The sequence below is a fragment of the Culex quinquefasciatus genome, chromosome 1 (assembly GCF_015732765.1).
Source record: "Culex quinquefasciatus strain JHB chromosome 1, VPISU_Cqui_1.0_pri_paternal, whole genome shotgun sequence".
NCBI classification, from domain to species: Eukaryota; Metazoa; Arthropoda; class Insecta; order Diptera; family Culicidae; genus Culex; species Culex quinquefasciatus.
This window is the reverse complement of record NC_051861.1, coordinates 15271506-15289111: the sequence shown is the minus strand read 5'-3', so window position 1 is coordinate 15289111 and position 17606 is coordinate 15271506. Positions and strand designations below refer to the sequence as shown.

Below are 17606 nucleotides of genomic sequence, written 5' to 3'. Positions count from 1 at the left end.
GAAACAAGAAAAATATTTTTTTAATCCCGGGAATTCCCGGGATCCCGGGAAATTTTTGCAGCAGTCATAAGATCTATGTTTTCATTATATTTGTTACGTTTTTCTAGTTTAAATCATAGAATTAGCTCAAAACAATTAATGGTGATAAGATACACTTCAATCTGAACAAGGACAGCAGTCTTTAGATAGTTTAAAACACATTAAAAAAAAGTGTGCTTTGATGTGCTTTGGAATTTAATTGAACCAGAATTTTGAATATATTTCTTCTATTTTTTTTTATTTATATAATATAACATTTATATAATACTATAAGCTTTTTCATTGAAAGTGTCTAAAACAACAAGAAATAAAATTATACCAGACAATGTAACACTTTGGATAAGTTTAGAATTTTATGTTTTATATTTAAAAACATATTTTAAAAAATATCTTTAAGTCACTACCAACCAACTACCAACTGGGGTCTGAATAGGTACAGGAGATTTTAGAGCAATAATTTTGGAAATCGGTGTATTAATTGTTTTGATCTGTTCCTGTTCCATCAGAACATTATTCAAAAAACAAACTAGCTTAAACAGCTGTCTTAATTCGTTACTTTTGTCCTGATTTGCTCCAGATGCCGTTTTAGGATGAAAAGTTTAATATTTTTTTAAAATATTATGCTTTTTCAAGTTTAAAGACATAAATAAACGTGAATATAATAAAAAGTCTCTTTTTAGATGAATAAAATTTAGCAGAAAATATCTAAGGCGCAAAGCATTTTGCGGCTCTGTAAACAAAAATTCGAACAATTTCCCCTGCCAAATTAATGCTGTTATATGCCGAATAAAAATTTTAATGCTTTAAAATGCTTATCGATTACTAATTTCCACAACCAAATCTGAATTTCTAGACCAAAATTTGATATGTTTTCAATTTCGGGAATTCCCGGGACAAAATATGAAAAATCCCGGGATTCGGGAATTCCCGGTTTCGGAAAAATCCCGGGATTTTTGTCCCGGGAATTCCCGGGATGGACGCACTATTCACGGCGCTTTCGATGGTTGGTCACTCACTTGAAAAATAATCCCGAAACATGTAATTATTTAGCAAGCGCCATCAATAAAACAAACGCGCCAAGTCTTTTGACGTTTCAATTTTGACGACCCATTCCAATCGAAGGCTGAAGAAAACCAAGCGATATTCGAACCATCAAGACGAAGAGCAATAGATTACGAATCTATAAATAAAGGTACGGCTCCGTGATGTCAAGGCCGATTGAGCCTGTTAGGTTTTTCGAGGACAAAGAACAAAAAAGTACCCCTGAAAAAACTTTCAGATGAAAAACACACAATACAACACAATTGTTTTGTTATTCTCAGAAGTTATTCTGCATAGATAATTATTATACCAAATAATAAGCCCAACAGTAGAAAAGGCCACAAAAGGTCGCGGAAACCCGACAACCCAAAATATTTCGAATTTTTAAAAATCTACCGAGGACTCCACCAAACCGAGTTATTCTGTTCCATGAGCAGCCAATTAGTGTAATGGAAATTTTAAACCTGCCTTTTCCGCGAGTCCGCGGTGCTGCATTAATCCCGCCATTAATTAATACAATAATCGTTGCACCTCGTTATAATGCAATTTGACATTCGGTGGAAAAAAATGATTCCATCAAATAAGCTCGATCACGTGGGCGCCCCAGTTCCGAAAAAAATGTGGTAAAATTTGTGTACCTCTTTTTTTACATCCGAATATTCCGAATTCACCACAATCCGGCCAAACGCACTGCCAGCCACCTATGCACCGATGCAAGGGACATGATGTCGACGCTGTCGTGCTAACTTGTCGTACGTCGCTTTTTGACGTTCCGAGAAAAACGCGTTTGAATGTTTGGCCTTGAATGAGCAAAAACAAGAGCACGAAATGTAAACAATAACAATCACGTTTTGTATAGTTGATCATTCTGTGCGTCGTCGTGAAGTTTGGTTAAATTTGGTTGCTGGAGTCCCGAGTTATAATTGAAAATATTAATGGTAGTTGAGCTCGTTCAGGTGTCAAGCGCGTTCTGACCTGAAATCCCTTGGGCCAATTGTCGCACTTACATCAACGTTCAGGCTGTGTCAAGATAGCACGACAAGATTGAAACTTCTTTCATATGAAAAGTGAAATCGAATTTTGGGGATGTGAAGGTCAAAAGGTGAGGCATTGTGAGCTGCACAAAATTGCGTTCTTAACTCAATTTGGCCCAAAATGCACGTACGACAAGTAAGCACTACAGCGACGATGTGATGATTAAATCAGCCATCCTCGTCGAGTTTGAGCCGCGGAAAATTGGGTCCTTGAAAGCGCGTGTAATTTTCCGGGTTGAGGGTGTAGGTCACGGGCGCGGGGATCTTTTTTTGCCTGCGTGGCACATTTTATCTCGCTTAATTTAATACACAAGAGGTCGGATCGAGCTGGGCGCAAGTGTGGAAAATATGCTACCGCGGATTGGCGGGTTAATTTGATTCAGGGAAAGCTCTTTTTTCATGTCAACGCGTAGGGGAAATATACCTATTTCAAGCCAAATAAGCGGTCGTGTTTGAATGATGCAGGATAATCTGGAGTGTTCCTTGAAATTTACTAAAACCAAGTAAGCCAACGAGTAGAGCAACTTTTTGTGAACTTTTCTGCTCATTTTCACTTTTATTATAAGTTATTCTATTCCTTTTATAAGTACTTGAAAACAATATTTCCCAAATGTATTCTAATCAGACGAGGATGCAATAAGCCACGCCCATTCTTCTATTTTCAGCTTGGTTTTTTTCTTCCAGCGCTCTTTTGAGTCGGCTTAGTGCTGCCAATTGTGATGAAATTTTAAGCGAACACTCACGAAAAGTAGCATTTATAGAGAAAGACGGCATCACTGGCTCACTCCAACAAGCGCTGCTTGTGGTGTTGGTGGCCACCCTTTGTTCTTTACTTGTCTTCGCTTCTCGATCGGTTTTCTTCAGCCTTCGATTGGAATGGGTCGTCAAAAGTCAAACGTCAAATGACTTGGCGCGTTTGTTTTTTTTATGGCGCTTGCTAATTATTTACATGTTTCGGGATTATTTTTCAAGTGAGTGACTTACTAATGTTGAAAAGAACATGTTGCCGGTAGTTGGAAGCAATTCCATATAAGTTTATAGCCTAAATAGTATTTTTGGAACTTTAATCGAGCATCAAACACTCCTTATGACGAAGATAGGTGTTTGATTAGAAAGGGTATATTTCCCCTAGGTTGCAGTGACTTTATAAAATAATTTAAAGCTTGACTGAAGTTTGAGTAGGTCTTTTACCTTATTTAATTTTGATAAAGTTAAATCAATCCAAATCTTTCTTGTAATCTTGTCAAGGCATTCTCGGTACTGGAGTTGTTAAATGCAAAGATTATCGATTTTCTGTTTGGATCATCCATAAACCACGTGTTATCCCTCATGGAATCCTATGCAGATAGGACCTTTTGAAAATTTAATCTAGAATTCATATTTTTAATCCGAACAAGTCTTCGAGACGAAATACCAAAGTTTCCAAAGTATCTTTTGACATCATCCCGCCCGCTGTGTTTTCATGACGCAATTATGGCAAAAATCAACCAAACAGCCGGTCGTTAATTAGGTTGAATTACGCGTCTTGCAGGGTTCTGCAGTGCTTTAAAAACAACATTTAAAAATTTGTTTGCACAAACCGGCGGCAGTGCGTGTTTAATCGGGTGTCAGCAAACACACACGCATACATGCGCACGCAAATTTGTGCGTAATTTCGGTGTTTAAATTTGGAGCGGAAAATTGGCGAGTGTAAATAAAATATGCGATATTTAGTCTACAAGATTAAGTGCGAGAAAGATTTGGAAAACTTGTGAGAAATTAGATATTCAAGGTTATTTGGAAATCGAAAGTTCTCAAACTGTTATGTATCACTCGCTCCTCAAACAAAAAAAGTTTATTGAAACTCGGTTAATAAGAAATTGCAATGAAAAGGAAACTTTGAAAAAAAAAACTTATTTATTTTTTGTTCGAATGCAACTTTGATAAAATCTCTCCAATTCAAATAGAATTCAAGGATGAAAACTCAATTTAATTTGTTTATTGGAATCTTACCCTGTTCGTGTAACCTTTGACGGTTTCATCATTTATTTACTCAAAATCCCTCCCAATGTCACCACCGTCTTGTTAATTTGATGCCCCAAAATAATTTGACTTTCATCTCTGCATTCTAATCGGTGCCATTCTAAACACTCCCAGATAATTGTTTACATTTTAGCATCACCCAACCACCAAACCTCACACACACGCACGCATACAAATTTCCGTGGCAGTGAATGGTATCACATCCGCCGATTTGGCAGTGATGAAAAGCGCTAAAGAGATGCTGTGTTATGTGCGTGCTGCCAATATGAAGGGGAAATTAAACTCCAAATTGGTTGGATCGATCGTACAACATTTTTTTTTCAATTTATTTCACATTTGAGCTTAATTGCTTTTGGAATATTCATTTTTTTCCGTTGTTTTTTTTTCAGGGCAAGTAAACTGACACAACCTCATAGAATTTTTCACAATAAATTTTGTACTTGAACTAGTTTTTGGCGACCACCCAAGGTTTGAGAGAACAACTACTCCGCGATCTTCCGATACTCTGATCTGTTTAAAATATGATAGTTTTTCCCTAAGCAAATGGATTAATAAAATTCAAAAAGGTATTGAAGGCAGTTGAAGTGATTCTTTTAGGCTATCCTCCTAAAAGGACAGGTAAATTCAAAACAAATATCAAAATTTCATCAAAAGAATATCTTGAAATATTGATTTATTTTCATCGCTATCAGAAGCGCCGTGATGGATGTTTCAAGAGTAAAAAACACCTTTTGGAAATTGTGTATGGCTTTAAAATTTAAATGAACGGTGCACATCAACCAGAGCTTTTGCACCAAGATTGTTGTTACACACATTTTAGTATCTTCAAAAGTATGGAAACGCTGATTATAATTTTTGATTCATCCTAATCTAATCTAATCAAAACTTAGCGCAGCCAATCTTTCGCCATCGCATCGGAGTGCAATAAAAAAATATTCGTCAATCAGCTTTAAAATGCGGTTTCTTATCTCAAACGCTTCAAATATTGACCAAATGGTTGACAAAAACTAAAATTTCGATCAATTCGTTCAATTCGAGGAGCAAAAGATTTTGAAAAACGTACCATGAAATTTGAACACTTTGTTCGTGGTTCCGAATTTCATGAACGCTTGTTCACGATTTTGAGAAATCATTTTTCTCCGTGTAGTAGATAACCGCCAAAACTCCCTTCGTAAGTATCCACGTTGTTTATGAATGGCCCCAGAAAGCCACGAAATAAACAATTTCACTAACATATATGACATTTGAATAGTTCTGTTCAAAATTGCTGGCATCATTTGCATTGAAACAAATTATTTATTTCAATGCAAGCAATGCAAGCAATTTAGAACTTGTGGCATGTGCGGATTGAAAAAAAAAGCTTCATGATCTGACAGGAGTATTAATTATTGTTGACAGATTGACATTCCCACTTTCGAATCGCAGTTAATATGCAATTGAAATCATCAGTTATTTTTGCCTGTAACTCCAGGAACTGAGCATTGACGTTTCCATTTGAGGTGGCATTCGCTTATAATTGCCATTCCAAGAAGAGTTCTCTCAAGTTTCCGATCGCTTCCGCGATTTGTTTACACGTTCAATGTTGCAAAGATGTAAACAAACAATCCACTGCAACAGAAACCTCACCCAGCGCAGATGCATCAAAAGTGAATTATAATGTTTTTGGCGTGTGTTTGGAACAGAAAAATTGCACGTTTCGGTGCAGAGATGAGTGAAAAGGTTAATAACAGGGTTTGGAGGGCAACATTTGGTACCAGTTCAAAACCCGCCAAAAGAAACGGCAATCGTTCTTCGAGTACATACGCTCTTGAGTTGAGATTTTGCAACCGAAGCCATAATCACTTTAGTAATTTCAACTGCTCGTGTGAGACGTGCCCCAAATTTGGGTCGGTGTGTCGAGTAGCAGCAGCCCATCCAGAATTTATGGTTCTCCCAGCCCCTCTCCGAAAAAAAGTGTTGTGCTGCCCCAAATTGATCCCGGAAAAACATGGCTCATAAAGATATGAACCGAAAGCAATTATGATTTCCCCAAACCCTCCGGTCCATCATGCCACTTCGATGGCATCTGCTGCCAGCTTCAATTCCGGGGTGTGTCGTAACAATTCCCGATTATTTGCTTCATCGCACCACTATGGGCCAGCTGCAAAATGGAGTGATTTAATGCTGTTTCCCCTCTCTTATCCGTTATCCGCCCATGCTTTTCAGATAATGGAATAATTGAAAGTTGCCCTCCGACCCCGATAAACGATAAAAAAAAGCGTCCATTGTGAACGGACAAGGGAACCTAGGACATGATTTAAATCTACTGAAACGTACCTCATATTGCTGCTAGTTAAAAAGAAGCGATGCTATCGTCGAAAGTCGTCCATAAAACTGGTTTCGAAGAAGGAGATGGGGGTTTGGGATTGGACCTCTACGCTGCTAAGTTTAGCTCATAAACGCTCATTTGGAGCGGCGGGTCCAGTTTCGGCAGCCAGCATTATCTGCAAAGGGGGAGAAACATAAGCACAAATCGGTTATTAAGTTTACATCTTGAATTAATAAATAAACAATCTGCAGAGATAGTATGTTGAATTTAGCGGCGACGCCTCTCGTCACCGAGATAAACACATGACGTTTGGGCAAACATTAAAGAGCCGTTCGCGAACCGACCGCGATGTCGCTCGGATTGGCACGGAACGATGAGTTCGTCTGATGTTTGGTCTTGGGAGCTCAGAGCAAGTTGAATTATAACGACAGTATATGGAGGAGGAGTTAACCCTGGGGATGCTCGATTCATTACACTGGCAAAAAAAAAATGACAAAAAAGAATGCGCAGGCTCAACTCGAAGGGAAGCAAGTAGTTTAGGGTCCCCAAAAACACGTACATTTAAAAAAATTTAAAAATATTTAGACAGGGCCGAATGTCTTTCCCAAAGTAAGTACCGCAACCTGGGGTGAATCGGGACTACAGTCTGAATAGGGACAGCAGTTTTTAAAGCACTTAAAGCTTTTATATATGGAAATGGATGTACACATTTTGTTGGTCTGAGTTTGTTCTAACCGAAACCAACCAGAAAAATCACAATATTGTGCTCCAACATGGTTAAAACTGCTGTCCCAATTCGCCCCATGTGTCCCGATTGACCCCAGTTTACGGTATGGAGAATTAGGGCGGTTCGTCGCACTTGCATACAATTAAAAATTGCATAAGTGGGAGTAGAGAACAGCACTAATTCTCCATTAGGGTGACAGTAAAAAAATGACATCAGAGATACCCCCTGATTCGATTCATAAGTCAAAAATAAAAACATTTGAAAATTTTGAGCAAAATCGGTTAAGGGTTAAGGGTCACTTTTTATCGTTGAAGTTGGTGCTAAAAACTACTATTATGCAATTCCGTCGTGAAACTACTCACTTTCCCTGTCATTCTTGAACGACGAAATAGCCTACTTTTCTGTAACAAAAATAACAGAATCGAATAGCAACACTTTTCAAAATAAATGTTGAAAAGTTCTACTTTTCAGCACTCAAATGGGTGCTGAAAAGTTGAACTTTTCAGCACTTGTTTCGAAAAGTAACACTTTTCAAAAAAATGATTTAAACGATTTATTGACAAAATACATGAAAAATTGACTAAAAATTTCACTCAGTGTGTGTTTTTTGGAATTGCAAAAAATGTTGTATGAAACTCGTATTTATAAATGTACGACTCGTGCTGAAAAAATCCTCTTTTTGCAACTTGTTGCATAAACTACTATTTCATACATAAAACGTAGTTAACGGCGTCAGGGTTCACTCGGATCGTTTTGTGGTCTGCGACAAAGCTGTTTGTCATAAAATTTTACATAAGAATCTCACAGTGGACAATGATCCGACATATTTCACGGAACCGTCGTGAATTTTGATTTTTTTTGCTTTTTCTCATACATTTTTTTCGATTTTTGCATACAAACTTCATCGATAAAAAGCGACCCCTTAACCTTAACCGATTAGGCTCAAAATTGGCACAGTTACTTATTATTGCCTAGAGAATCAAAACAGGGGGTATTTCTTCAATCAGTTTTGCCTTCCTCACTGAGGTAAGGCTATAATCCTGCTCGAAAATTGAACTTTTGAAAAACAGCTCGTAGACCTATATTCATGTATACCTATCGACTCAGAATCGAAAACTGAACAAATGTCTGTGTGTGTGTATGTGTGTGTGTGTGTATGTATGTATGTGTTCAAAATTCTTGCCAAGTTTTCTCAGCACTGGCTGGACCGATTTTGATCAAACCGGTTGCATTCGACTTGGTTTAGGGTCCCATACATCGTTATTGAATTGTTTGAAGTTTTGATAAGTAGTTCAAAAGTTATATATAAAAATGTGTTTTCACATTTATCCGGATCTCACTTATATGCATGAAAACTATGTCCGGATCCATTATCCAACCCATCGTTGGTTAGGTAATCAAAAGACCTTTCCAACGAGTTCAAAACATTGAAGATCTGGCAACCCTGTCTCGACATATAGCCACTTAAGTAATATTTATGTAGTTTTTTGAAGCCGGATCCCACTTAAATATATGTAAACTATGTCCGGATCCACTATCCGACCCATCGTTGGTTAAGTAATCAAAAAAACTTTCCAACGAGTCCAAAACATTGTAGATCTGGCAACCCTGTCTCGAGATATGGCCACTTAAGTAATATTTATGTACTTTTTGGAAGCCGGATCTCACTTAAATGTATGTAAACTATGTCCGGATCCACCATCCAACCCATCGTTGGTTAGGTTATCAAAAAACCTTTCCAACGAGTCCAAAACATTGAAGATCTGGCAACCCTGCCTCGAGATATGGCCACATAAGTGATATTGATGCACTTTTTTGAAGCCGGATCCCACTTAAATGTATGTAAACTATGTCCGGATCCACTATCCGACCCATCGTTGGTTAGGTTATCAAAAAACTTTTCCAACGAGTTCAAAACATTGAAGATCTGGCAACCCTGTCTAAGTGATTAATTAAGTGATATTAATGCACTTTTTTGAAGCCGGATCCCAATTAAATGTATGTAAACGATGTCCGGATCCATCATCTGACCCATCGTTGGTTAGGTAATCGAAAAACCTTTCTAACGAGCTCACAACATTGTTGATCTGGCAACCTTGTCACGAGCTATGATTACTGAAGTTATATGTGTGTACGTATTTTTCTAGATAAAAAAAAAAAATAGCTGAAATATGTGTCCAAACCACTCATATTACCCATTGTTGGTAAAAAGTGAGGAAGGCATCAACCACGTAGGTGGATAAAGTTAGTTTTTCTTGTCATCCTACCGCTCAATTATTTTTGAAGCCACTAATTTCACTCTGAATATCTCACTCGTGGATTACTTACCTTCAATTACCTATGAACAATTCCATGTCAAATAGGGAATCGTTTGTACCGGACCCTCTCCGATTTCAATGAAACTTTGTAGACATGTTGTCCTACGCTTCTGTTAGCCATTTTTGTGTATATGGAGCCAGTTTCATTCTATGATGACATTTAAGAAGGGCGTAAGTATTTTAAATATTTTTGTAATTCACAATTTAAAATATTTCTGTATCTCAGCCGTTGCATTGTATCAAAAAGTGGTCAAAGACAAACTTGTTGGAAATTTGACGGGCTTTCCGAAAAAAGTACACTGAAAGAAAAAAAAAAACACGCCACTTTTATGAGATTTTTTGATTTTTATGTTAAAAAGTCAAATTTTGAGATGAGCCCACGATTTTTTTCGCTCAAAATTTTTGTGAAAATAGTCTAAAATGATACAAAAAGACTCACAAAAAATTTAGGATGGAGCAACTCACCTGATAAAATACCACCCGGTAATGTTATTCACGAGACTAAAAAATCAAGTCTGTCATACAGAAATTGCCAAAAAGCATTGAAAACCCAGTTTTTTCGGCATTTTTATTTTTAAAACCGCTGTAACTTCGCAAAGATTAGACTAAAGACAGTGTTCAATTTAAGGACTTTTATGTAAAATTGTCTGCAAAATCGATTTTCCGTATTCGGTTTTTGAAAATTTTGACGTTCTCAACGCACTTTAAAAAAAAAACAGTTACAGTAAATGATTTTTGTATATTTTTAGGTGAGTTGCACCATCCTGCATTTTTCGTGAGTCTATTTTTACCTTTTTTGGCTAAATCGTGGGCTCACCTTAAAATTTGACTTTTTAAAATAAATATCAGAACATCTCATAAAAGTGGCGTGTTTTTTTTCTTTCGGTGGATTTTTTCGGAAAGTCCGTAAAATTTCTTACAAGTTTGTCTTTATCCACTTTTTGATATGATGCAACGGCTTCGAGTTACAAATTACAAAAAATATTTAAAACACTTACGCTCTTCTCAAATGTCATTATCGAGTGGAATTAGCTCCACATACACAAAAATGGCTTACATAAGCGTAGGATAACATGTCTACAAAGTTTCATTGAAATCGGAGAGGGTCGAGAAAAAAGTACCTAAAAATTTCCTGTTTTGGGCTGGAATTGCTCTATAATAAATTTAAATTTGGTCATTTAAGGTGATTTTATAAAAGTATCTTTAGTATCTTGAAGTCCGTAATAAAAAAATAGAAGCTTGCCCTAGTGTTCAATAATAGATTTGAGCATATCCAACGATATTGCCCAGGACACCAAGCGTAATGAATTCATGGGTTCAGACGATGAAATATTAACAAGAAGCATTCGCTAGGGCTTCTGCAAACCGCGATTCTGTGTTCCGTGACATGTTTTCCCACTACTAGCAGCGGTAATAATTCCAGTCTATTGAGCTGATTGGCAAACGGTTTCAAACCAGCGTGAAAAGATGAAAATTGAGCAGGAATTGTGACACCTGGTTTGCGCTCGTGAAGGTGAATTGTCAATTCTACAACTCAACTTTAAATCACTCAGATTTTTTACAACCAACTTTACTAAGATCGGTTTTGAGGTAAATCCTGGACTTAGTGAAATAAATCTGACATTTTCCCCCAAAATCCTTGTTTTTGTACGTATGTCATTTTGTCGTAATCTAGTAGAGGATGTACTATATCAAGAGAAAACAAAGCCTATTAAAGGTGTCGCTACCTTGAAAGATTCCTTCTAAATACATATGATTTTCGTGTGATTGAGGATGCTCTGCACGTCACGTGGAACAGGAGATGACGGCTGATGAGCAAACATTTCAGGTGTGCAAGGGGCAATCAATTATGTTCGCGCCTAATTAGCGATCAGTAACGCGAAGCTGTCGGTGCGAGCGAGCGCTGTCGGTTTAATCCGATTTTTATTCCGATTGAAGTGGGATTGATTTCAAGTGGCGGGGGATAATATTTATTCAGTGCTGATGAACGATTAACGAGCAAAGTGAAATTGATCCCTGGAAGTGATTTCCGAATTAATTGATCAAACAGTCAAGTCAATTGTTTGAAATCAGCTCAAATTACTTAAGGGGAGAGGGGGTAATATGCACCCCCGGGGCAAAATGCACCCCCTGCTTTTCTCGGTAATTGGAAGAATTTTCCGGGAAAAAATCATAGAAATTGGAAGCTTAACATTGTAAAACTATGCTGGAAAAGTTTGAGCATGGTAGGATAAAAACAGCCAAAGTTATTTGCAAAACTTTAGAATGTTGTGTTTTGATCTAATTTTTATTGAACTTTCAATATGATTTTTGGACAATATAAAAAGCATTTATTGGTATTGTAAGTGTTGAGGTGTATAGTTTTTGCCATAATTTTCATTATTCTGTAGATAGATGAGTCCAAAAACATAAAAAATGCATTTTTAATTGAATTTTCTGCAAAAAGCGTGGTCGGGGCAAAATGCACCGCTGGGAAGCTCCTTTGTAAAAACAGCGGTGTCATCTAGTGGTGACTAGTGAAAACTGCTTTTACCCGGTGCATTTTGCCCCATGTTGTGGTGCATTTTGCCCCGTTGTTGTAGTGCATTTTGCCCCAATGTTGCGGTGCATATTGCCCCGCATGGTTGTTTGAAATGAATCAAAAATGTTTTTAGAAATTTGATATTTTCAAGCTATTTTGAGGTATCTTAAGACTTGTTTCACATGGATGACGAAGAATAATAGTTGTTTTAGAACATCGAACAAAATTCTTCCACAGTAATGCTGTAATGGTTGAGAAATCACAGTTTTCCCTTAGGGGGTGCATATTACCCCCTCTCCCCCTAATTGAATTTGATTTTACATGAACTTGGAAACATTTTCAACAGATTGAGATACGCTTGTACGAATTTTCCAAACTCTTCGGCGACAACCCTCTCGTAAGCTTCCACTACCCAAGAACGTGGCCTCTCATCACTTGTCAGAAAGCGTCATGAATCTTCCCCGAAAGTGCTTGTCACGTCAACGACCTGCCAAAGATGCCTCCCGCACCGTCGTCGGCGACGACGCCGCCCCTCGTAATTGTTTCCAATTTCCGGGAAAACTGCGAGACGCGTTTACCGTCCGTCCATAAATCACCGATTTCAATTTTCCAGATTTTTCCCACGTCGGCTGTCACCAACGTCCTCAAGTGTCTCTCCGGGGTGGCCGGTCGGCCTGATTTCCACCACAAACATGTCGTCCATATAGTGCGTTCCATGGAGAGTCCCCAGAAAGTCAAGTGTGAGTGATGCACTTGAAATTTAATTACTTTTTACGCTCTATAAAACACATATACACAGTCTTTCTCTCTTTCTCCTGGGGGCTTGTCGTCGGTGTCGGAAAGTGCGTCTGTTTGCATGTGCGGAAAGGAGGAGAGAGGATCGGTGGGAAAGAAAGGGAAAATGTGTCGACGACAGCTAGTGATTATCGCTTTTCCAACTGTCCTTTTCTCAGTTGTTCCAGCAGTTTTGGAACGGAAAGTTTGAAGTTTTGTGCATTCCATGGTTGACAGATTTTTCGGATGACAAGATTGACAGTTGACATAGTTGACAATTATTTTAATTCACTTTGTTTTCTTACAATTGATAATAACTTCTTACAACACTGGTAGAGTGATAGAAAAAAATATCATTTTCTGATTCCTGCAACGAAATATCAGACTATAACTTGTGAGTTCTCTTCATTTATCTCATGCTTCCAAGAGCATTTTCTTTCTATCAATCCTCCTCTTTTCCGCGTTCACGCACACTCGTCGAAGATTCTTTTGTTTTCTCAGAAAATTGCAATAAAAGAACGTGAGAGGAAATTGGGAACCGATCATGTTTTACGTACCGTTAAACTGCGTTAACAAATTTTGTTTATGGCGGCGTTTGTGACTACACAGAAAAAAATATGTGAATTTACTCGACACGGAAAAAATGAATCACATGTAAACTCAGTTGATGTAAACTTGAGATTCGACGTAAACGGTTGAATCACACGTAAAATCATGTTTTTACGTATAATTTGTTGCAAATTTACATCAAATTACATTTAAATTTAAATGTTTAATAACGTGCAAAAGTGTTACATCATAAATGATGTAACATTCAGAAATATTTTTTTGTGTGTATGCTTTGTTGACGGGGAATGGCAATTCTTAGTACTGAGAATCTCGTGACGAAGTGATAGTTGAAAGTTTGACATTTTACAACACTGATAACTACCTTTAATGAATTCACTTCAATTTTTCACATTAAACTCTACATTTCATCATCAACTCGATCAACTAGGAAAGCTTTTGAAGTAGAAAATGTTCAATAATGTTATTGCATTTAGAAAGGTAGTTCATTGAAGTCTGTAGTTGAGAACCTCGGGAAATAAAATTTTGCCTAAAAAAGCTTAGAAACTGTTTTCAAACCTTTTCAATCAGTTTTTTCCGTGTCACACCAGGCCGTATAGTGCGTGTGTATGTGCGCGAGTGTGCGTCCGTAATAATGATATGCAAGCATGTTCAAATGCATGTCCCAGGGAGTCATATTCCCAGCCGTGACCAACTCACCAAACCTACACGGTGCCCGTTGTGGGTTTGTGTGAAGTTTACACTCTCTGTACTGAGCCGCCCCGGTCACTTTTATTTTTTGCAAGTGCATGTGTCCACGTGGGTAATCCTTGTCATGTGGCGGCAACAGATTATGGGTCTGATTTTTATTTCAGTGTAGGAACTAACGTTTTTATTTTCGCTTTTTTTTCGTTTCTGGTTGGTTGCAGCTGTGAAGCTTTATAAAATGCATCACCACACCGCCGCCACCACCAGGGAGGGAACACGTGTTTTGGGATGGCGCGGCATGGACCTTAACGAGACTCATTCATTGATGGAGTTTTCGAGCGTCAGGGAGATGAAAGATCTATTTATGGATGGTTGGTTCCCCTTGGAGATGGAATTCCTGGAAGTTTGTTCTTGGGTTAGTTGAAACTATTTATCTTTTCAAGTCAAGTTTGGCCTGAAATCGATCTTGGCGGGAGTCGGTGAGCATATTTTTTTTCTTGAACTCCATCAATATCCAAAAGATATTAAGAAATAGTAATAACTAGGTATTAGGTGCCTTACTGGGAAAAACTTTTCTGCTTCAAAACAATCTCCGGCACTATTTTTTCTCCCTGGGAAAAACATAATCTTCAGCAAAACAAGCTCTCAAAGTTATCCCATTCTCGATGTAATCCTCTTTGGAACGGGTGCCAAATCTGTTGCCATCGATAAGAGGGGCTTTAGATTCAATTTTCTCGTCATGCTGCAACTAAAGAGCTCCTAGTCAAGTGTACTCCCAAACGACAACTAATCCTCTTGTTCCATGCTACCCGGTTTAGTTATTTTGGCATTCAGGCATGCTGTAGTTTCGCCGCGGAGGAAATATTATTTTGTTTATCAATTTCCCTAATGTGTTTTAAATGTAGGTGGAATCAATCGTGAAGGCAAGTTGCACGAAAAAAATCGCTTAGATTTACATCCAGGTAAAATAATAGGGTTGTTGCCAAAAGGAGAACGATCAGCGAACAACAAAGTTGTTCATCTATGCCAAAGAAAAAAAAATTGTACACCACCAAGAAGTGTTGCCAGCAACGGGGCACCTGCTATCGATGGAAGATTGTTTTTCACACGATAAGTGAATCTAGTTCGGATTTGTGGGGCGAAAGTGCATGAAGCATGGCACTATTTTGCAACGGATTGGAAGAACATGTGAGCAACCATTACCAATTGACACTCGTGCACACCTTTTCGAAAAGAAGAGCTAGAAGGAGCTTATAGATGTGACGATATCTCTACCTGTTAAGAGGTGGATCTTAAGAAAAGCTCTGGTGTTTTGTTGTTTTTTATGGACATTTTTTTTGGATCGATAGGGGAAATAAACCTATTTTAATCAAACGCCTATCTTCGCCATATGTAAAGTTTGTTGCTCGATTAAAGCTCCGTTTCACGATATTTCAAAATGTTACAAAAGAATTGTCACTCAATAATTGGATCGATAATCGAATAATAATATTTTTAAAATTATTTCCTTGTTAGAAGAAGCTGATGTTCTTTGATGAACTCTGGATATTCAATGAAACTTTGGATAATCGAAACAACGCACAATCGAGACGTCGGACAATGGAGAAAAATACTTTTTAAAAACGTTACTTAATCCACCTTTAGATGGTTGGTGCCTTCCAAGATTTTCCGCTTACAAAGCGGACAGCGTAACCATTCGGCCAAGCATGCTGCCTGATGAATCTGTTCATATCTAAGGATCCGTTCTGAAACATGAAGAAAATCTCTAAATTTCATATTACAGAAAATTTATTAAATCTACTTTACGGAAAAAGTGAATTCTCGAAATGGGTGAATTGTGTTCATGAATTTGAGAACCACGAGGTGGTGCAAATGCACCATACTCATGATTAAAGTCCTTCGTATTTCTGATATTCATGAACACAATTCACAATTATAGGAATTGTTTTTATCTGTGTACGAAGATTTCTATTCAATTCAATAATGATTTATGTTAGAAGCAGACGACTTAAACTTAAAATGTTGCCAAGCACAAAGCGGCTTGTTAAACGTTTTTCTCGTAACACCGCGATGATTTACGGGTGCCACGATATCTCGAAATTGGATGGACCAAATAAGATGAAATTTGTGGTGAAAATTCTCAAGACACCGTGTGCTCTACGAAACCTGATTTTGAAATTTTGTTGTCTTTTTAAATACAAGAATCAAAAACTGAATATATTTTTATCGTTTTTCAAACATTTGTTTGAAAATTCGGCCTTCGTCATAAAACGAGACTTTTAAAAGGAGTATTTACTAAAATTTTGAGCCCATTTGGTCAAAGCACTGCTGAGATAAATAAAAAGCTATATCTCAGCAATAAGACAACCCAATATCTTCAAATTTGATTTGTTTTAGAATTGAATCAATTTCTTTGCGGTCCCATTTTTTATGAATGTGGTTCACGTTTTTGCGACCTTTTTTTGTGTGAATGCTATATAGGTTTATTTTATTTGTGTTTCTAAAATGTTACAAGATAATAATAGTAGTTTATGCAACAAGTTGCAAAAAGAAGATTTTTTCAGCACGAGTTGTACATTTATCCAACGAGGCTTACCGAGTTGGATAAATACGACGAGTGCTGAAAAAATCATTTTTTGCAACGAGTTGCTTACAACATTTTTTGCAATTTCGAAAAACGCTTCTCTAATGGAATTTTATGTCAAACATTAATGTGGTTAGTAATTTCATCGTAAAAAAAAATTAACAATGTTACTTTTCGATACTAGTGTTGAAAAGTTCAACTTTTCAGCACCCATTTCAGTGCTGAAAAGTAGAACTTTTCAGCACTGTTATTGAAAGGTAATAATTCTAAATTCTAATATTTTTGGTAGGGAAAAGTAGGCCGTTTCGTTTCTCCAGAAGGACAGGAAAAGTTGACAGTTTCACAGTGAGATTGCGGAAATACTCTCTCCGAATTCCATTTCTCGAATCAAAATTTTAGCAACCTATCATTATGCACCATTTTTTAAGCCAATCTTCACAACGTTTCCGATGTCAAAACAATCATAAATAATGACAATCACAAATCGACACAAAACGCCTCAAAAGTTCATAATTCAGAAAAAAAACGCACCTTCAAGTGCCGAAAGCATAACAAGAGATGCAAAATAACTTTCACAGTGCACCCGCAGAAGTAACAGCTTCCAATCAATTGCCGGCGCGGATCTTTTGCATCTCTTTAATGCAAACTGTAGTTGTAAGAATGAAGAAAAAAACGCGCAAATGATTTATTGACCCAAAAGTACGGCCCGAGAGCGACTCTTTCAGTTGTTATTATTATGCAGCCGCGAATCAACGCATCCATTCATCGTTGGGTTTTCTTTCCCTTCTGCTCACATTATTAATGTTTGCTGTTCGTTTGTTAGCATCTTCTTTAAACTTTGTGTCGGCGATTTCAATTTTTGTTTTGGTTCCACCCTGTTTTTGCCGGTTAACCCTTTGTTGAACGGTTCTTCTTTGTTTTTTGTTCATCTTTTTTTTTCTATTAAAGATTTGTGGAAAACAGTGCTGAAAAGAATACTACGTT

At 37.4% G+C, this 17606-nt stretch overlaps 1 protein-coding gene across 4 annotated transcripts in view; it reads right to left on the bottom strand.

Moving 5' to 3' along the window:
* The window catches only part of LOC6032991 (papilin), a 176027-nt gene that overhangs the window by 26864 nt on the left and 131557 nt on the right, over positions 1–17606 (bottom strand). For all 4 annotated transcript variants that reach the window (XM_038248486.1, XM_038248470.1, XM_038248481.1 and 1 more), the window contains exon 2: positions 6453–6619. In XM_038248486.1, coding sequence (XP_038104414.1) covers positions 6453–6457 — 5 coding nt within the window. In that variant the 5' untranslated portion in view covers positions 6458–6619. The remainder of the gene's footprint in view (positions 1–6452; positions 6620–17606) is intronic.